The following is a 22,341-nucleotide window of genomic DNA, read 5'->3' as shown; positions in this document are numbered from 1 at the left end:
AAACTATAAACTGCATCATCATAGGCTAGATAGATAGATAGATAGATAGATACTTTATTGATCTCCAGGGGAAATTCAAGGTCTCAGCAGCAGCATACGTAATGCATTCTTTAACAGCAGAAAGAGTAATTAAAGTAAAGTCAACAGTGCCAGGCTGCCTACTATTCAAAAATAAATGAGAGAGAAGCATGAAACATGACTAGGCCTACTGTCAGTAAAAAAAAAAAAAAACTTTATGTGTCATCCATGAACATTTAAATTCCAAAGACTCACTAGGCTAGACTATACCACACCTTACAACAAAGTTAGGAATGTTGCTTAGGCCTACAGTGCCTATTTTGTAATTTTTAATCAAATTTGCAAGTAGCCTAAGAACTAGTGGTTATGCCAACAACAACACTAAAAGACAAAGTAACAACATCTTTCTGATAGTTTGAAGAGAGGTCTTTGTTGCTCATGTTTTTGAAAGTAGGTAAATGTTGTATTTATTTGTGAAAAGGTGAAAGCCTAGGCCTACTGAAATGAACTGGCCTTGCATTTTGAAATAGCCTTGAATAATTGTTTACAAACCTCAAATGTAATTGTGTATGATATACCTAAAATATAACAGAAATATAATTTCAAAGTGTACAAAAGTAGTATAAAATATAAATTGCAGTGTGTCAGTGGCTAAGTATCATATTTCATAGGCTCCTGAATTCGTTTTACTCCAGCGTTTCTGATGTCCTCTTAAAAGAAATCAACACTTCATCTCCAGAGAGAAGAGGATGGCAGGACATAGGGAATCAAATATGGACCAGAGGACACCTTCTTCTCTTGAAACTTGGAGTTTCTGCAGCCTCTTTGATGGACTTCAGCAGCAAATCCGAGAAACATTTGGTGGGATTTGGTCCACAGCAGTCTGGGGTTACCATAGGAGAGAGAGGTTTTTCTGAGCATTTCTCCCTTTGCAGGCTGTCCAGCTGCAAGAAAAACAAAATGGCAGTCAGGGAAAATACAACATTTTAATTCAGATGATTATCAACTTCATTTTAGATATTGATAAATGTATGAGAGTGCGCTGTTAGAGAGGGCTGACATTATATACAAATTCCTTCCTGGGAAACACACCCATAGCTTTCCTGAACTGTAGGCTAGCTGAGCTACACTGCGCTGAAAATAAATATATCTTCAGTGTTGAAGCCAACATTTTAAAATAGACAGTAAATAAACAACATATTGAGAAGAAGTGTTGACGTCTGCTGTTGCAAACATCAAAAAAGTATCATGTATGATTAGTCTATTGTTCTTCAGTGTTCTTCCCTATCACTGGAGCTTTCCACATCCATATATAAAACAACATTGTTGGCTGTTTGCTAAATGCAAGACACAGTGTTGATGCACTACTTACCGTGTCCTGCAAACATGCATGTCTCTGTTCTTGCACAAGGTGGCAGCACTTTTTCACAACACTGGCCACGGGAACCTTACCCTGTAACCTGCAAAGCAGTCACACCAGTTGTTTACAGTGCTATTGTCATGTTTGTCTATGAGTCATATCCTTTGTGAAAACACATTCTCTATAATCTCAGTGAGACAGTGAAACATGAACAACAAGATGTTGCCATCACGAAAACGAGAACTGAAAGTGCCAATTCAGCACTATTGAATAAAATTAGGACTAAAATTCTATTTCCAAATATTTGTTCCACAGCAGCCATCATTAAGAGTCTTGTGAACATATATTAAGCTCGATACAGAGACACCCTCTCATAGATCATGCATTTTCTGTCAAAATATCTCACTTCTTGAGGATCTTGTGTGTTTCACAGACAAGTTGAAGATGTGGAGGGACTCTGTTAGATGCCCTCTGCAACAGTTCAGCTTGGTAATCTGGATGGGGCGCTTTGGAGGAGAGGCAGGAGAGGCGCTCGTCTCCCGCTGGCAGCCTGCAGCACTCGTAGTGTTTGGTCTTCACACCGTGCTCATCCTGGCAGAAACGGTTCATCTCCTCTCTCCACTACAAACCACGGAGAAGAAGGGAGGAAAGGAACAGAACAGAGAGCAGAGAGAGGAAGGATATTAGTTTTTTAAGCTCATTTTAGAGCTTTTTGCCTTTAATCAGATAGGACAGTGAAGAGTGACAGGAGGCACTTGGACCTGAATGCAACATAGTGATAACATTTACATTTAGAGTACACTGTGTTGTAGTTATCAGATCCAGTGAAGTTAACATTCATGCTCACACACATTACTGTGGAGGACCCCAATAGAGGATCCCCTTTTAGAGGATCCTCTCCAAAACGAGATGCTGCATTATCCTTCAAACCATTGGTTCTCAAAGTGGGGTCCGGGGACTCCCAGGGGTCCGCAGCACATTGTCAGGGGGTCCCTGACAAAGTTTGCTACAAAATATGAAATTGTCTTATATGGTGAAAAATGCTACAGTATCAGTATTTGCCCAATTGATCTGCTGATACGTTACATCAATACGTCAAAACACTTTACTATTAATTAACCGCCAACAAAATTAAAGTTATGTGAAGCAAACACTATGTGTTCAACACAATAGGCCTATTTGACAAAGAAACAACAAAAATCCTACATACTGTTAAAGTTTGCTAACATGACTTTTGTGGTATTAGCACTCTATGTTTTTAAAGTAACATAAACATCTAACAGAAAAAAGGCTATACATGATTAACTTAAGTTTTATGTGTTGCGATTATGAGGGGTCCTTGGAGAATTTTCCACTCCATAAGGGGTCCCTGGCCCACAAAAGTTTGAGAACCCCTGCTTCAAACAAATACAAATTTCAAAGAAATACACACAAAAATGCATACAAACACAGAAACACTGCTATCAAAGCTCAATCTTTTATAACTGCTAAGAGCAAGGCGATCCTCCAAAATGCATACAATCTGATGGACAATCTACGGAATGTCCTTCTGTATAACCGGAGTCATTATCACGTGTAATGTAAATGTAGATTTACTATGAAATGTCTTTGTCAAAGCACAGTAGTATTCATTCAGACAGAGTACACCTCTGTTTCAAAACAGACTGGAATATCTCAACCAATGCAGACATACATGTGTAGAGAAAATGAATGAGTTTCAACATGCCCCTGTAACTGCCCCAACAGGATTTCTTTCTGCAATAACTGTGGTGAGTCATACCTAACCTTTCCCTAAAAAAATAATTTCCATTATAATTACAAAAACATGCCCTGTTCCCATGAAAGGAATTTTCCCATGAAAACAATGGCTGGCATTTGTAAAACTTCCCACAAGCAGGAAAGAGTTTAGCTTACTGACAACCCCCATTCATATTTATGTTTATGGATAGACAAGGCCTTATCCATTTCAGAAAGGTGGCTTAAATTGGACATTAAACATTTTAGGCATCATATGTAACACTTGATGCACAAAGGAGGAACAAATCTTCAAATATACTTCTGACATGTTTTAAGTTAAAAAGAATGAATCATTATACATAGTTATTCTTTTAGACACAAAGACACAAAATAGTCAGTATAGGAGACATCAGTGAAAGACTCTTACACACAAGGCTGGTCGCCTGTGGCTAAGGCTCAAAGATCAGACAAACGGATTAAAAGTTACAAGTGCTGTCGGGTCGTGTGGACTATTTTCCAATGTAGTGACTGTCTTTTGCCACTCGATGGCCTCATTTGTTAGCCTGGAAAATCCAGACCCTGGTAATCTAGAATGATTAAGGGTCTGGCCACGAATTGGGCCAGAGGGGCGGCAACAAGCATGTATTTGAAAATCTCACTGCACGCAATTGGATAACACTAGACCAATTTACTCTGAATGATTCCGGACTTCGACGCAATCGGATAACACTACGACCAATATTTACTGTCCTCCAACGTTGCAGCGCTGTCTTCATCAGCTGTCTTCATCAGTTTAGCTGGTTCCCCGGGATGCAAGGGATAAAAGTAACGTGCATCATTGCTCATTGCCAGAGTATCTCGCAGAGGCAATTCCATTGTGCGCTCGCGAGAACTCTGGATTTCCAGGGTACTCATCTGTACCTTTTGTGTTATTTGTGATGTCTTAATTTGCTGTAATTGATTGATTGATTTCACCTGTGTGTTTATTTACTCAGTGGTTCATTGGTTTGGGTATTCAAAGACTTCTGATTTCCTGGTATTGTGCTGAGTTCTCCAGTCTGCCACCCGTGTATGTAGGTGAGCTACGTTTGTGTTACAAAGAATTCTGGCCTGTTACCTTCTTTGTTCTTTTTTGGACCTTTTGCCTGTCTGATTGACTGAGATTGCTTTATTTGTGGATTATATGAAGAGTGGTTCCAAAACGCTATATCTCCATTTTTAAAAACATTAAAAAGGTATGTAATTTAATTGTGTATTTTCAGTAATATCAATAAAATTGCAATTGTGTTGTTTTGATTGAGTAGGATCAAAGAATCAAACCATACCCAATTACAGTTCTACTGAAATGACTTGGAAAACAAAATGTAAAAAAAAGATTCATGAAATTTCATTAAAATGGAGGATATAGTGTTTTGGAACCAAACTCTTCATTTGCTTGGCTAATGGACTTTGACAATCTGCCTTGTTTGTGGGTTATTAATGGACAATGGAGAAACTGCCTTATGTTTTGGTTGTGGACTTTGATTTTTTCATCTGAGTAAAATCACTGCAAGCTCATCTCGCCTCTGACTCCTACACTTCTGGTCCTGACTGGGACACTTGATGGTGGTTCAGAGGATTGTTCCATTATGCTCTGGAGACCTGTGTTCAGGACCCGGTGTTTACGTAACCCGTGACAAGGGTTTCTTTGGATGAAAGGGTTTGCTAAAAGAAAGCATCTACAATACATATATATATCTACAAAGCTTAACAATATATATATATATATATATATATATATATATATATTATATTATATATATTATTAATATATCCGTTCCTGTGGTAGTTTTGGGTCGTTTAAGAGGGGTCTAAAGACATTCCTATTCAACATATACTTAGTTGTTTAAAAACATGTGTTATGGTTTATATAATGTTGTTTTATTTTAATTGGGCTGTTAATTATTTTGACATTATTGTTTATTATTGATATTCTCCTTAATGTAGTCTTAGCATGTCATTGTTTTTATATTATTGATTGAATTGACATTATTGTTTTATTATTGCCTTTCCCCTTTTTTACATTGCTTTTTATTAGGCTATTGCTTGAATTGATTATTGTGTACTACAACTATTCTGCTTACTATATTTGACCTACATTTTAATCTGTTCCCTGTTCAATTTTAAATATTAGTATGTTGTTTTGTATTTATGTGTCGCTTTGGACAAAGGCGTCTGCTAAATCCATAACCATAACCATAACCATATATATATATATATATATATATATATGTATAATATATATAGGTTAATAAAGGGTATATATAGGTATAATATATACAGGTTAATAAAGGTACTACAAAAGTATTAGCATTAGCTAGTAGTAGTAGTAGTGTATTGTTATTATCATACCTTCTCATCAGCACAGGCCAGCACTTCCTTTTTCCCCTTGCAGCAGCGCTTCAGGCCTCTCTCAAGGCGGTTGATGGCTTTAGACTGACGGGCTAACCATCCGTAGCCGCCGCGAGGCAGGCAGCTGGCGACATAGCGCGGTCGCAGTTTCCGCAGCTTACAGACCCACTTGATGTTGGAGGAGGTGGGTCGGCCGGGTGGAAAGCTAATGTCTGGGACGGATGATTCTCGTCTCAGGGCCCGTGGAGCAGCGGCGGCAGAGTGCCTTGCGTCGAATCTGGATATGAAGCCATACATGTTCATCCCACAACACATCACCATCATAAAGCATTGCTTGGCCAGTTACTCCTGTTCTGCCCTCACACTGTGTGCTTCACAAGAATGCATTTACATATAAATACAGATATTTTCATTTTTTTTCTAATATAGTCATCTCACTTGCATAATCTCTATGGTGCTTCAACATGCTGATGTCTAAGTTCTTGACTTTCACCTCCTCTTTCTCCCATTGTTTACACCCATCCTTAGCAACCTCAGTTTGTTTACACCCATCCTTAGCAACCTCAGTTTGTTCACTGTACTTAGTCATCCCCCATGCCACTCTACCCCACTCATCAGCTCTCGATCATAAAGTCAGTATTTTCTCCTTTTGTCCAGCTACCCCCCTCTTTCTCTCTCTTTGTCTCTCTCTCTCTTCTCTCCCTCCCTCTCTCTCTCTCATTCTCTCTCATTCTCTCTCTGGTTCTCTGACCTGTTGCAGTTGTTGGTGAAGGTGAAGGCTGAACCCCTAGGCAGGAGTTCAGGTCCATAGTAACGTGTGGTAGACTTGTAGGTGGGATTGGGGGCCTCTCTCTGAAAGCAGTTCAACCTGGCTTGGGCCCGCAGCTTACAGCAGTGATAGTGTCTCGTCTTCACCTTGAACTCATCTTCGCAAAACTCTTCAAGGGCCTTCTTCCACTGTCAGACACCACACAAAGTGTTTGTAAGTGTGTGTGTGGGATGTGTGTTTAATTGTCCCTGTGTTTGTGTCTCTTGACCTTTTCAGAAAGACATTTTCCACATTTTTTCTATGCTGGTTGTTATTTTTAAGGATGCTTGTTTTTTTCTAAAATGTTTTGTTGAGGTTATGACCTTGGGTACTTTTTACACTATTACTATAAGCAACCTTCCAGACTTTTGCATGATTTTTACCGACATACCAATGGTTTTCCATCTGGAAAGTCTGTAATGATAAAATACTGTTTCCCAGACCTGGAAAAGTATCGCTATTTGGGTAAAAGTCATGAAAAAGTGCCCTCAAAGCATAAAGACAACTGGACAAAGCAGACTGATAAACCAACAAAAAAACTCAATATCTCAGCCTTCATTACTGAGCTATTTACATTACATTACATTACATTACATTTGGCTGACGCTTTTTTAGCCAAAGCGACTAACAACATGGTATTTGGTCTGGATTTCCACAGTGCTGGCATAGCAACCCGTCAGCTGATAAGAAGCAGGCTCACCAGCTGTTTCCTCTGACTGTCTCATAAACAGGCCAAAACAATGAAGAAAACAAGAATCCTGATTGGCTATGAACCAGGAGGAGGGCGATTAATGTGCCAGATCACAGGAACACATTAGGAAGGCCAAGATGCAGGGCACTGTAACATCTAACATAGCTTGTTATCTGTTCACATAATAGATGAAGGTCTATGACCAATGAAGGATTTACCATATGTATTTTGCTGCACAAGTTACCTAACTAACGTGTGCGTGCGTGCGTGTGTGTGTTTGTGTTTGTGTGTGTTGTGTGTGTGTGTGTGTGTGCATGTGTGTGTGTTGTGTGTGTTTGTGTTTGTGTTTGTGTGTGTTGTGTGTGTGTGTGTGTGCATGTGTGTGTGTTGTGTGTGTGTGTGTGTGTGTGTGTGCGTGCGTGCGTGTGTTTGTGTTTGTGTTTGTGTGTGTTGTGTGTGTGTGTGTGTGCATGTGTGTGTGTTGTGTGTGTGTGTGTGCGTGTGTGTGTGTGTGTGTGTGTGTGTGTGTGTGTGAGTGCGTGTGTGTGTTGTGGCGTGTGTGTGTGTGTGTGTGTATGTGTGTGTGTGTGTGTGTGTGTGTGCGTGTGTGTGCATATCTGTGTGCATGTTTCCACCATTACTCACTGCCTGATGAGCGCAGCACAAGGTCCTGTGTATGTTCTGTTGCCAGCTGCCCTGACAGCACTGCTGACTGTACCAGCCCTCGGTGCGGTGAATGGCATCAGCTTGGCGGGACAGGTGGCCAAAGCCAGTATGAGGCAGTGCACCTGGAGGGTACCGCGGTCGCCCACTGCCATGGAGGCAAATTGCCTGGATGTTGTCAGACGTGGGGCGACCAGGGGGGAATGGAACACGAGGTGGTGCATAGCCACGGGGGCCAAACTGACCAGGACCTGTGAGAGAGGGAGAAGGAAGGAGAGAGAGAGAGGACCATATTTAGTAATGATGCTCAGGCTCGTTGTCGGATCCAATTCTCAGAATCACATGATGGTGTCTACCTCTAGGGGGGAGATCCACTTCAAACTCATCTGTTATCTCCCTCTGTGTTGTGTCTGGGCCAGAGTAGTTGGAAACTAAGAACAAGCAAACACACACAGTTACACAAGCAAACACACACACACACACACACACACATAGTTACACAATGTGGCTGTGTCCGAAACTCCAGCATACCGTTGTACTCATCTCACATGAGCTATTTTTGTTTTGTTTTATTTTAGCTACAGTTAAGACCTGTCATTATGGAAAGTAGTCATTTCTCCTGACACTCCTTGAAGTTGTCTCATCATAGTACCTACCTTTCTCCTTCAGGAAGTCAGGTAGATCAAAGGTTACCTCCTTTTGCATCAGGTTGTCTGTGTCTAAGGGAAAAGAGTGGATGCTTTTGTCAAGCTTTTGGAGGAACAATCTTAGCTCTGCAACACTGCAGTTGTCCTAGCTAAAATCTGATACCAGCATGCAGAGTCAACCCCCCCAAGAGAACTCAAGGTTCAGTGCTTCCCAACATTCATTGTCATATTCCCCCAGCACCTCAAACTGATTTCTTTTCACATTCTTCTAATATAGAGCTATCAGACAATTTCTAATAATTATGTCCACCCAAATTATATCATACAAAGATAAAATAGGATGTATAGAAATATGACAAAAGTGAAACAATTAGTACCTTCCAGACCCCAAATATCGGCCAGATCAAATGTAACCTCTCTCTGGGACATGTCTGGGTTGGGGTCACTGCGGCCTAGAAGAGGATGATATTGAGTCAAATAGTTTTTGTCTGTCCTATGCTTTTTAGATATTCTTGCTCTGGTAGTCTTGGGATCAATAGTTGCATTTAATCAAATGTCAAAAGTTAAGCTATCATAATAAACCTATTTAAAACAAATACTTGTTGCAAAGTGGAGAGCTGAATGATCACAATCTGTCCTCTGAGACATTTTAACACTCAAGTGGCAGGTCTGTAAGGTAGCAGTCTTGTAAATATCCTCCGTCTTCGTCATATCCTGTCATATATCCTCAACATGCACACAACTAACCTGCTTGTCCAAGTAGTTCACTCATGTCAAACGTTGCCTCCCTCTGACCCATGTCTTCAACATCTGGAGATGAACATGTGAAATAGTCTATTTTACATCTGCGAAATACGTTATATAACAGCAAAAGTATCCTGGTAGAACAGCGAGCGAGGCCGGGAATCATAACATGACAATTTCTCAGTAGACTAAAACAAAAACATAGATAAGGACAGATAATTAATAATTATTGCAGTATTCCGCTAAGCATAAGAAATGTCAGTGGCCGGGCAAAATGTAAACATTAAAGTTATGAGTAGATAATCAGTCAGTTGTAACATGTAACATGAGCCATGTTGTAGCCTAGAAGAATTATTTATAGGACTGACCTATCGAATGAAAACAAAAAAGGCCAACGGAAAATGTGCACTAAAGAGCATATAAAAACATATTACTACATACCGCTCGAAGCACTGGCCAAAGCACCAAGCCAGATGGCGACTAGCATATGTCCCAACATCTTTGTCTGGGCCATAGCTTCGTAACAAAACACAGCAAACTGTTGCGCTGCCGTCCAACGTGACAGACCTAGCCAAATGGGGACTGGTCCACAGATATCCCAAGTTCAGGAAACGGATATAGGTCAGTCTGGTGGCAAGTCAAAGCAACTGACGTCTGATTAAAACCGTTCCTTGCGTCTGCCACAGAGCGAGACAGAGTGCGCGTACTTAGAGCGCGCATAATTTATAAGTGTTTGGAGATGGGAGGTTAAGAGGAGGAGAGTTTTCGATTGTGAGTCATAGCAACTCCTCCAAAAATGTATCGTCACATGAGTTGCATGCAAAGGTCTCAAGATCTATTACATACTGACTCATAAACTCATCCACAGCGGGTTAGTCGACGAAATAGCCATGACTGACCATGCACTACTGTTTCACAACAGTATTGACTTTTGTATATCATACTAACTATACTGCACATGTGTTCAGAAAACACTGGCATTATTCGGAAGGTTGGTCCCGTATGGGGCCATGCACGCATTCCTTTCTACCATTTTCTTCTTGGCAGCCCTTCCTAGTCTCATCCATTCCCCTTGCAGCAAGCCAGGCCATCATATGGAAAAGAATCCAGAACCCATCTTTGTCATTATTTACCTAAATGGCTTTGAAATGTGTAGGCTATGTCTTCAAGAGTGTGTTTTGATCAAACACACCAAATGAAATAAAGCATCGTTCAATGTACTGGCTAATCCAAAAGACACTCTACTACCATTTTATTAACTGATATTGTGATAAAATCACTGAATAGCCCCCTTCCCATTTCTCTTAACTACCTGTCCTTCCTGTCAAAAGTTCAACCAATGGCAACGACAGGAAATGTACACATGTCAGTTAACAGAATCACCCTGCGCATGCTCTCATGCACACTGGCACGGGCACTGGGGTGTTATTGGTATGCATACATTCTTACTGGGATCTCAGAACAGAATACACCTTTTGTACTGAAATCTGACAAATATGCCAACATCCTTTGTTAATTACTTCATGTGAAAAACAGTCCGTCCTAAACACTGGCAACAGGTGAGCCCTTGTCAACAACAGAAGTGGAAGGAAACCCTACAGAGGCAGATGGATAGGATGAGGAGGAGATGGAGCAGGCAAAGACCAGGACCAAATGTAGGCCTATGCAGAAGTGTCCACATATATTCAGGGTCTATGAAAGGATGCTGTTTTTAATTTAATTTGTTTGACCTTTTTTGTATCTACAAATGTTTCACTGCTCTTTCACTGCCATATTATGAAGTGAATGAGATCCAGAGTTCCTTTGAGAGGATGAGAGAAGCGTAAAGAAGGACCATCATCAGTGCAGCTCTCCACCAATCAGGCCTTTATGGTAGAGTGGCCAGATGGAAGCCATTTTTGCAAGGAGTTTGCCAAAAAGCACCTGAACGACTCTCAGACCATGAGAAGTAAAATCATCTGGTCTGATGAAACGAAGACTGAACTATTTGGCCTCAATTCCCAACAGCGTGTGTGGAAGAAACCAGGCACTGAGCTGCACTGGTGTTTGTCCTTTACGCTTTCCTTTCAAAGGAACTTTGAATGTCAATCGTGGTGACTATTGGATCCTTGGTTACTTGTCTGACCAAGGCCCTTCATCCCGGATTACTCAGTTTGGCTGAGCAGCCAGATGTAGGAAGACTGTTGGTTGTTCCAAACCTTTCCATTTGAGAATGATGGAGGCTACTGTACTCTTGGGCACTTTCAATGTATCCTTCCGCAGATTTGAGTCTTCACACGACCCTGTCTCACAGGTCTACGGACAATTCTCTCAACCTCGTGCCTTGGACCTTATATGAAGAGATGTGTGCCTCTCCTAATAATGTCCAGTGAATTCATATAGGCACAGGTGGACTCCAATCAAGTTGTAGAAGCATCTCAAGGACCATTGATAGAATGCACCAGAGCTCAATTGAACAAGCGTCATGACAAAGGCTCTGAATACCTATGTAAATGGGATATTTCTGTCTTTTATTTTTTAGAAATTTACAAAACACTCCAAACGTCTGTTTTGTTTTGGAGTATTGGAGTGTTGGAGTATTGTGTGTAGACTGATGAGGAAAAAAGGAATTGAATGCATTCTAAGATGAGTCTAAAAATTAACAAAATGTGGAAAAAATTAAACGCTGTGAATACTTTCCATATGCACTGTAGATGTTTTGAGTACTTCACAATGTGGAGAGAAAAAAAGTGCTCAAGTAAAGGTCTGGCCTTTTGTGTTGTGTTTGGGCGGTATATTCTTGTATAGCTCTAATCCTACTTGAAGAATATCTCAATTCAAATGCAAGCACAGGCCTATCCTAGGAAAACATGGTTTGTCCAATGTGTTTTGCACTGAGTAGGCCTACATTAGTGTGTAACTGATTCAAACATAATCAGACCATTTGATGGATGTGTTTGTGATAAGACAACACAGGGTTTTGATAAATGTATAGTTTTGACTTCATTTTGCAAAACATCTGAGGGTTTCTGCTAACTTGAATGTGATGTTGTGTTGATTGTGTGTATGTTTTGAAACTGTGCCAGTAGTTTTTTTTGTGATTTTCTAATCCTGCATACAGGCAGACGGACAAATCACACCAATAACCTTCCGCTTTCGGGATTTGGTGCACAGCAGTCTGGGGTTACCATTGGCGGGATTTGGTGCACAGCAGTCTGGGGTTACCATTGGCGGGATTTGGTGCACAGCAGTCTGGGGTTACCATGATGGGAGCATTCTCCCTTCGCAGCCTGTCCTGCAGGAGAATAAGATGGTGGTCAGGGATTATGTAGGTTCTCCTCCATAGTTGACGTCATTCATTTCAGATATGACTGAACGTGATAACAAACTATAGACAATAAGCACATCTCATATTTCATAGATAAATTAATTTTATGTAAACAACACCAAACTATGCAACCAATCACATCTATACCATTGAAATTGTACAGCAACGTTATACTTTAGTCTCCACATGCAAACACACTGTAAATAAACAACAAAAACTATTTAGAGATTCCCCTCATTAGCAAATATGAACTAACCTAGCCATATTATACAACTAGTCTTTTGTTTTAGTGTTGCTTTTTCACAGACATTTTTCAGATCTTTGTAAAGCCATTTTGTCATGCTGAGGGCAAGACAGTGATTTCAAGGCACATAGTAGATTTAACTGGACACCTGATTTAACTGGACACCTACTCTGTAAGTGCATGTTGTGTGTTATTTCTGTATGCTACTGAGACCCTTGAATTTCCCCTTGAGGATCAATAAAGTATCTATCTATCTATCTATCTATCTATCTATCTATCTATCTATCTATCTATCTCTAACTTGTCACTAGATGGCTGCACTATTTCAGAACACTACCCGCAGGAAACCCAACATGCTGTTGCATGCAAATGAATAAAGTTTCTGCTACAAAGCAGTTAGACGAGTAACTTAGTGTGCTGCTTCATGTTTATCTGAACAAATCCTTTGAGAAGAAACATTTGCCTTAAAATTAATCTTAGAGTGAACCACATTATGAAGGAAATGGTATTTCAAAAGGGGAAATGTGGCAATCGTCACACAAGGAGAACTGAAAGTGCACATTTAGCACTACTCGATGACTATTTGACCTGTTTTAACCAAAATTCAAAGCAGACACAAAGCAAAGTGTCTGGTGAAGACATATGAAGTTATGCGTACACCATACCATTGTTTCGTCCATGGTTTCGTCTCTTATCTAAATCTGACCATGGAGTTGACTTTGGCGGAAAGCTGAAGGTGATTGCTGATAGGCTGTCCCAATCAGTGGCGCCTGCACAATCCAATCACGTTTGAGAGGGAAACAACAAATTGAGGGTTTCCCAGATTTTTCTTTTTTCCTTTTTTTTTAGAAGAAGTAACGGGTACTCACAGTTATGGATAGAAATGTAGTGGAGTAAAGAGTACAATATTTGCCTCTCAAATGTACTTGAGTAAAGTCATGAGTACTGCCCAAAAATTATACTCAAGTAAAGTAAAGATCCCTCAAAATTGTACTCAAGTACTGTACTCAAGTAAATGTACTCCGTTACTGTCCGGCTCTGTTGCTGACCATAATATGCCTGATTTATTCTGGTTTACATAAAAATTTGACGGAGTTGACACGAAGTGAGGACACAACTTTGATTATCAGTTTTTATGTATAATAATGATGTAAAGTTCACTTCATGTATTATGTGACATTTTATCTAAGCACCCAATTCATTTGATAGTAAATGTAAGCATTTGTTGCACTTGTTTTTGCTGTTTCACATTGTGACCTCTTGCAGAGGACAGGTTAAATTGCATGGTTTTCAGGGTACAACGTCTGTATTTTAAGAAATTCCAATGAAAATACATAAAAAGATATGAAATTGATGTCATAAGTATACATGGGAAAAAGTGTGGTCTGCACACTGCAACTGCTCCAAAATATAAACTTTACTAATGTAAAAGTAATTTTATATTAATAAAGTTTATATTTTGGAGCAGTTGCAGTGTGCAGACCACACTTTTTCTACTGTCTGATACTATTGTCTGGCACCTGCAGAAAAACTTTACTTTGGATGTGCGCACCCACTTTTCAATAAGTATACATGGGTCCTTTACATTAAACCTTTAAAGTATTTGTCAATTATTATCACTCCCATCCTCCATCAGCTCCACTGGTTGCCAGTCAAGTCACGCTTTACCTACAAGATCCTCCTGCTCACCTACAAGAACCTCCTGCTCATAGGAGCTAGGAGGATCAGTATGACAGTTCTGCATTCTGCTATCAGTAAACAACAAACTCTACATCCCGAGGCAGCCTATATTGTCGTGCGTGTCTTCAACCACTCGTATTTAAAGACTGTACTGCCTAAATTCAATCAAAATGTATTATCCCCACAAGAGGAACATTTTAGACCAAGTCTACACAAATATGGCTGAGGCATACTGTACAAAGCCGTTCCCCTCCCCCGACACTCTGACCAGTTCTCATTGCTTCTACTGCCCAAGTATTCAGCACTCATCAAACAAGGCCGGAAAAACAATTATCGTTCTTAGGTGGGGCAGTGCAGGAAAGGAAAAAACAAGGTCAAGAAGCATCACTCTCATTTCTGACAGTGCATGACTTGACGCGGGTGCACAGGACACCAGGTGAAAAATATTAAACATTCAGAGCAACACTATCTGCTTACTTCATAATTTAGCTGATAAAAATGTTTTTCTTTGAGATGGAACCTGCCCAATTAGCTCTCCTTCTTCTCCTGAATATCCACTTTCAGCATCCTGCAAAACCAGAGGAGCTCCCGCAAGACGAGACGATGCGTGAAGACCCAGAAAGTGAGTAATTTTGCGATGTGAATACAACCTCAAAATAGAAAAAGTTGGGACATTGTGTAAAATGTGAATAAAAACAGATGTAATAATCCGCAAATCTCTTAAACTCATATTTAGTTGTAAAAAGGACACAGACAACAAATCAAATGTTGAAAATGACAAATTTGACTATTTCATGGAAAGTATATGTTCATATTGAATTTGATGCCAGCAACATGTTTCAAAAAAAGTTGGGGCGGGAGCATGTTTACCGCTGTGCTGCTTCACCTCTTCATTTAACAAAATTCTGTAAATGTTTATGAACTGAGGAGACCATTTGCTACAGTTTTGAGAATGAAATGTTGTCCCATTACTCCCCGACAGTGGCGATTCTAGACATTTTTAACAAGGGTGGCCCTAGTGAGGCACTGATTAATTCAAGGGTGGCATGAGGCAAAACATCCAGATACTTTTGTATGAAACAGGAATGAAACACCAATTAAAGATTAACCTTAATCTAATTATAACGTTGCATTCATAATTCCTTGTCCCTCGAAACAGAGAGGCAATACATAGGGGTGAGAATATTCCCCTTGGATTTAGGACACCATGCACTAGCCTATAGGGGACAACTGGGACGATCAAATCACGTTTTAATTACACGTAATTTACAAAGAGACCACACCGAAAGGTAATATTTTGTCACTAGCTATAACTTACATCTGTCTTTTGTCAAATACAGTTGCACTTTCAGCTCTGAACAAAACCGTTTATGAATTATTTAAGCAAAAGTGGAACGTGCACAATGTTTCATTTATTCCTCCTGGCCGGGACGAATAGGCATGGGGGACGAAATAAACATACAGTTTAGCCTAAGCTACGTAAACTTCCCAAAATGTAAATATTTCACAACACGACTGGTTGAATGGTCACCAGAATTCATATCGCTACCTGTAGCTAGCCTAGATGCGACGAATGTTTATGAGTGAGCTTGAAGACCCATAAATGAAAAGTTGTAGGACCAGGCTTGGAATTTCATAATTTTAGGGGCAAGGCCACTTGGCCTTCAGTTGGGCATGTTTGGCAGGGGGCACAAAGGCCACGCATCAGGGCACCAAGGCCAAAGTTAACTATACAGTAGAAAATGATCAAAGTTGTATTTAGTCTATTCACAGCAGTAGACCTGCATCACTGTATGAAACATGACAAAAACATGAAACATGACATATTACATAGAACTGTAAATCATCTGATTTGACAGATATCTACGTAGGCTGTATTTAACATTTATGTTTTATTTGGCCTGCTATGAAATTTAAAGCCCAAAGTTGGAGGCATGCATGTAGAAATTTGCTGCAAATTCAAAACCGGATTACTCTGGAATTGCTATCTGTACAGGGGGATGCTTTACACCTTTGTGTTCGGTAAGGTTTGTTTATATGGTTTGTATATTGTTTGTATGGGAAGAGTTCGCAAAGCATTCCACCGAGATGAATGGGTAGGGAGATGGGCACAGAACTGGATAATAATTTGATTAAATTAATGTTACTTTTCTCGCGAACCGTTTATCACAGCAACTAGTGGCTAATATAGTTTAAAAGCTAAGAAAAAGCTCTTTCATGTGATGTGATACATGTAATGTCTGTGTCATGAGTAGGCTACTTCGCAAGTAGTTCAACAGAGGAGAATGGGTGAATTTGGACGCTCTTTCTTGCCGTGCGCTGTGACTTTCTCCACTGCGTAAAAGACTCAATTAATTTGCACTGTGAATGCTAAGATTATTTTGACAGGCCATAGGTTAAATGAAAATCGCTATTAGTCGGATGCAAAGCAGAATATTGAAAGAAGGGAGCACCAAGGCCACAGTGGCCTGTGAACCTCCGATTTTCAAACCTTGATTAGGACAGTATTATCATTAAACGCTTTTACAAAAGTAGGCCCACAGTTAACACTTAATGACCTAGCAAATGTTGGCTGGGCAGGCTAGGTACAATAAGCAGGTAGGAAAATGAGTCTAGGATGACGTGATTCAACAAACGCAACTTGTGTGTGTGATTAGATAAATAGGCACTGGCGGATGCGATAGGTAAATAGATATCTTTGCGTGTTAGCACAAGCAGTAGCCTGTAGGCCTAAACTCACATGCTAAAAACAATAAGTCATGTATAATGGCAAGCGTGTTTGCCACTTTCCGAAGTCTGTCTGACACTTCAAACTAGCGCTGCAAATGCGTCAAGAAAGGTCCCGCCTTAGACCGTCATAATGGCCAATCGTAGACTAGGATTTCGGGGTGGCACCTGGGGTGGCCAATCGAATTTCAAGGATGGCCTGTGCCACCCAAAGCCACCCCTCTGGCTCCGCCCCTGCTCCCCGATATAGGATTTCAGTTGCTCAACAGTATGGGGTATTCTTAGTCATGTTTTTCATCCCATTATGCACATAATTTGACAAATCTGGACTGCAGACAGGCCATCTTAGCACCTGGACTCTTCCTCTATGGAGAAATATTTAAATATTTTTGGCATTGATTTCTTGAAATATTCAAGGTCGTCCCAGGAAAAGACATTGCCTGGGTGGCAGTATATGTTGCTCAAAACCTATTCAGAATTGATTGTGCCTTGCCAAATGTGCAAGATGCCCATGCTGTATTCACTAATGCTCCTCCACACCGTCATAGATGTTGGGTTTCGAACTGAGCACTAAAACAAGTTGGATAGGTTGGATACTTCAAGTCAAGTCAGTTTTATTTTTAAAGCGCATTTAACATGCACAGTGTGCAACCCAAAGCGCTCCACAAACAAGACACATAACAAGACAAAAGATGCTGGATGGAGCGGCGTAGTCGCCAGCGTGCCCATGACATCAAGTGACCCTTTGTTGCTCCGTGCGATTGCAGCTCTTCACGTCTACTTGGATAGGCCCTCTCCTCTTTAACCCAGATGAGTCCATGATTTCCAAAAAGAATGGCAAACTTTGATTGGTCTAACCACAGGATCTTTTTTCACGTTACCATTTTAAACAAGCTCAGGACCAGATAAGATTGTGATATTTTCTATATCATGTCTCAGTACAATTTTGGCTGTAGTTTTTGAATTGAGTATCAAATTGTGCAATTGTGGGTCTGGAAACATGTCTGGTGTTGATGCAGTGCCATCTGAGGTCGAAGACCACAGCCATCCAATTTGTTTTTCAGCTATTTCCCCTGTTTGCAAAGATTTCTCTGGGTTCTCTGAATGTTTCAATAATATTATGTCCTGTAGATGATGAACTCCCTGAATACTTCACAATTTCATGTTAAGAAGCATTACAATGACATTGTTTCATCATTTGTGCACACAGGTTTACACAGAGTGATGAATACCCCTACATCTTTACTTCTAAAATACCCTGCCTCTCTGGGATGCTCTTTTTCATACCCAATGGTGTTGCCATAGTTACCCTAATTAGTTGTGAAACATTCCTCCTTTTGTTTTCTTTATCATTACACAACTTTCCAGCATTTTGTTACCCCGTCCCAACTTTTTTTGAAACATGTTGCTGGTATCAAATTCGATATTCAAAAACATATATTTTCTATGAAATAGTCAAATTTGTGATTTTCAACATTTGATTTGTTGGCTGTGTCCTTTTTGCAACTAAATATGAGTTTAAGAGATTTGCAGATTATTACATTCTGTTTTTATTCACATTTTACACAACGTCCCAACTTCTTCTGTTTTGGGGTTGTAGACCAGAAAGGGGATGAATAACAATAATGTTGAGAATTGAGATGGTAATTCAGCATAAATGTCATACAGCATTACCAATAATGCTCTATTGAAGACCCTGTGAAGACATTAATTAAAAAAAACAAAACACGGTGGTTTATTTGATTTTCTTGATAACTTCCCACTTATGTAGGCTACAGATGATTACAGGTCTACTTTAATGCAGTTGATCAAAAAATGGTCTATTGGGGCAGTCTCTTTTTCTGTGATGGTCTGGTTTGATCAATTGTAACAGACCTGCAGTATGGGCATTAAGTGAATGAAAATACTTTGTTTACATTTATAGGCACATTTTGGGTGTTGGGAGACATCACAAACACAGCTATGTATTTGTGTTTAACTCTAGCTATCCTTACATTTTTCTGTCTTTTGGGACCATAGGAGCACCCCTGGGTCCTGGTCTTGGTGATGTGACTCTCTGTATTACACTAGGCTTGGGACCATGGGAGCACCCGAACCCGACTATTCAGATTACACAGAAGGGAAAAGTCTCACAAACTGAGTCAACTCTGCAGTGGGTGACATTCCGTAACATTTCACTCCTTGAAGTTGGACACAAGGTCAAAACAAAAAGACTTGAGCAATATGTCTGCAGACCCACACGCTACTGTGTGCTGGGTTTCTTAGATGCATCAGGTGGATATGTTTGTATGTATTCACTGGCAAAACGTGTCTACACCACAAAGGATTTCGAGCTTTTAGTGAATAAGGATAATTTTGAGTTACTGGAATGGACACCGGGTGAGTCTGGGTCTGTTCCCCGTTGCGGTATTAGGAGCTGTAAGGTTGTGTTTGTGGGGAGAAATGAATATGGCTTGGGAAATGTGAACACTAAGACAGGGGCTTTCTATCTGCCCTGGTGGCTAAATAAAAAAGAGTACTGGTACAGCAGTTATGAAGTCCTCACTGTTGTTTGTGAGCCCTACAATCAACATTTATCTCAGGTCTCTTATTTAACTAAAAAAGCAAATATCACGAGGCACCAACCGCACACTGAAGAGTTCCCGAGTCACAAACAGTCACAATCAACAGGTCACTAAGACAGCAAGTCTGACAGAGTCTACGGAGACTGTGGACACTTGGGAGATGGGATTTTCTACATCCCTCTCCATGTCTGCCAGCGTCTCTGCCGGCATTCCAACCATTGGCGAGGCTTCGGTCAGCGTTGGGCTGGAAACAAGCATCTCCCTGTCGAAAAGCAACTCTAAGAGCCGATCCGAGGAGCACTCCTTGACCGTGGAAGTCATAGTCCCCCCTGGCCACACCTGTGAGGTGAGGATGGTGGGCACTAAGACGGAGGCAGCCATCCCTTTCAGAGCACGCCTCACCAAAACCTACAAGGACGGCAGAAAACACCACGCTGATATTACTGGCACGTGCAGAGGAGTTCAGGTGGGAGATAAATGCTGTGGTGGAACAGTGTACTCCCACTACCAAACTGATGAGCACAGACCCAAAGGGAGCTGCTTCTCCCTCCACGCGCACCCCTGGCCTCATGTCTTTGGTCCTCTGACAGCAATTTCAACTGGAACAGTCGCAAACAGAGACAAGGTCCTTCGGGCAGCTTCTGAAAGGCTTGATGAAGATGTACATCTTCAAATTCTTTCATGCCCAGATCTCTTTGCATGATACCAAATACCATAAAATGCCTTGCACACTACATCTCTAAATGAAATATAGCAGAAGCCATAGAAAAGAATAAAAAAACAGACCAATGTCTATAACAAAGCCTTTATTAAGCTCACTGAAGAAGACATTGATAAAACAGTATTGTCCAAAGGTAGGAAAGTGAGGACTCTCAACTCTTTCACTGATAGCTATGAGAACATAGGCCTACTAAAGACCATTGCTGAGCATGAAGGTGTGTCAACACAAGAAATATAGATCAAGGACAGTGGTGTCTACATCCCTAAAATATTCAGAGACCAAATTTCCCTCACGGGATCAAAAAGTATATATACTATACTTATACATCCCAACTGTTCTCACTTGAGTTGCTGAACATGGAATGCAGCCATCGACAACTTTTACCAAAATGAAGGCACCCTGGATGGGAAGTGTACAACTCATGCTATGATGTCTGTTGTGTTCCGAAGAGGCCAAGTCTCCACAGCAGATAAATGCCTAGCACAGGTTCCCTCAGGTTCAGAGGTCCCTCACCACCTTAAACACGATTGATATGAATGTATGGAGATAAACTTGTATACAGGTACATTTTGTCCATTCTTTTACGCTTCACATCCAGGGTGTCTTCATTTTGGTCAAAGTTGCTGATGGCTGCATCACAAATTCCATGTTCAGCAACTCCAGTGGGGCCAGTTGGGATGTAGACACCACTCTCTGTCCTTGATATCTGGTCTGCTGTAAAAGATGTGAGAAGTGCCTAACATCTGTATACGAAACACAGTGTCCCATTGCACTGAGCTCACTGATGACTGTCCCAGTGTGATTGGCGTATGGATGTGACAGCTCTGTTCAATGAGATCATGACAAATTGGGATAACACACTGATTCTCCTTTGAAGCTGGGTTATCATCACATGTTTGGTAATTTCTGTGGGCATGTTAATCAACACACCATGCTTTTCCTCAATATGTCTGCAGCCCTGTGTAATATTTGGATTTCAGAAAGACTCTGAAGTGTAGTCTCAGTCTACTGTTATTTCTGTGAGTTTAGCAGCTTCCCTCAGTGCACAATAGGGTCATACTATCTGAGCAGATCAGATCTTGGACGTGGAACAAATGCAAGCCGGTCTTTGTGCTGTATCAGCTTTTCCTTTAGTTTCCAGGATCTATACTACTTGAGTTGAACTATGGACACACCTTCTTGCTCAGCAATGGTCTTTATATGTTGTCATAGCTATCAGTCAAAGAATTGAGTCCTCACTTTTATATCTTTGGACAATACTGTTTTATCAATGTCTTCAGTGAGCTTAATAAAGGCTTTGTTATAGACATTGGTCTGCTTTTTTTATTCTTTTCTATGGCTGCTGTTATATTTTGTTTAGAGATGTAGTGTGCAAGGCACATTTTATGGTATTTGCCATCATATGCAAAGAGATATGGGCATGAAAGAATTTGAATGTACATTCAGAAGCTGCCCGAAGGACCTTGTCTCTGGTACTGGGGAAAGCCGTGGACTACTGGTTAGGGGTTCGGGCTAACCGAAGAGTTACCGGTTCGATCCCCGACCCAGAAGGGAAAAAAGGCGGGGGAAGTGGTTGAGCACTGCTCTCCCATGCCCACATCCATGGTGCCCTTGAGCAAGGCACCTAACCCCTCACTGCTCTCCCATGCCCACATCCACGGTACCCTTGAGCAAGGCACCTAACCCCTCACTGCTCTCCCATGCCCACATCCATGGTGCCCTTGAGCAAGGCACCTAACCCCTCACTGCTCCCCGAGCGCCACTGTAATAAGGCAGCTCACTGCTCCGGGTTAGTGTGTGCTTCACCTCATTGTGTTCACTGTGTGCTCTGTGTGTTCACTAATTCACGGATGGGATAAATGCGTCTTGTGTCTCTATTCATTCCATACATCAAGATATTCACATCCAGTCTTTTCTAGTAGGTAAGGCAACTTCCTGACTATAAACATGCCAAGTTTCAAAGCTCTCAGAGCTTGTGTGATTGATCTGCACTAATTTATATGCCTTAACTCCAATACGGACAGGCTATATTTTAGTCC

At 40.8% G+C, this 22,341-nt stretch overlaps 1 protein-coding gene across 1 annotated transcript; it reads right to left on the bottom strand.

Moving 5' to 3' along the window:
• Positions 1-34: 34 nt before the first annotated feature.
• ecm1b (extracellular matrix protein 1b) lies at positions 35-9,761 on the bottom strand. Its single transcript, XM_048262110.1, has 11 exons — positions 9,501-9,761; positions 9,063-9,125; positions 8,693-8,767; positions 8,325-8,387; positions 8,025-8,099; positions 7,651-7,919; positions 6,258-6,463; positions 5,507-5,783; positions 1,785-1,999; positions 1,391-1,478; positions 35-962 (listed from the first exon to the last, which is right to left on the bottom strand). The coding sequence occupies exons 1-11, from the start codon at positions 9,571-9,573 to the stop codon at positions 786-788; spliced, it is 1,581 nt and encodes a 526-aa protein (XP_048118067.1). The 5' UTR covers positions 9,574-9,761; the 3' UTR covers positions 35-785.
• Positions 9,762-22,341: the final 12,580 nt, after the last annotated feature.

This window comes from Alosa alosa, chromosome 13 (assembly GCF_017589495.1).
Source record: "Alosa alosa isolate M-15738 ecotype Scorff River chromosome 13, AALO_Geno_1.1, whole genome shotgun sequence".
Classification (NCBI taxonomy): Eukaryota; Metazoa; Chordata; class Actinopteri; order Clupeiformes; family Clupeidae; genus Alosa; species Alosa alosa.
Note: the sequence above shows the minus strand (reverse complement) of the source record. Positions and strands in the feature narration are given on the sequence as shown.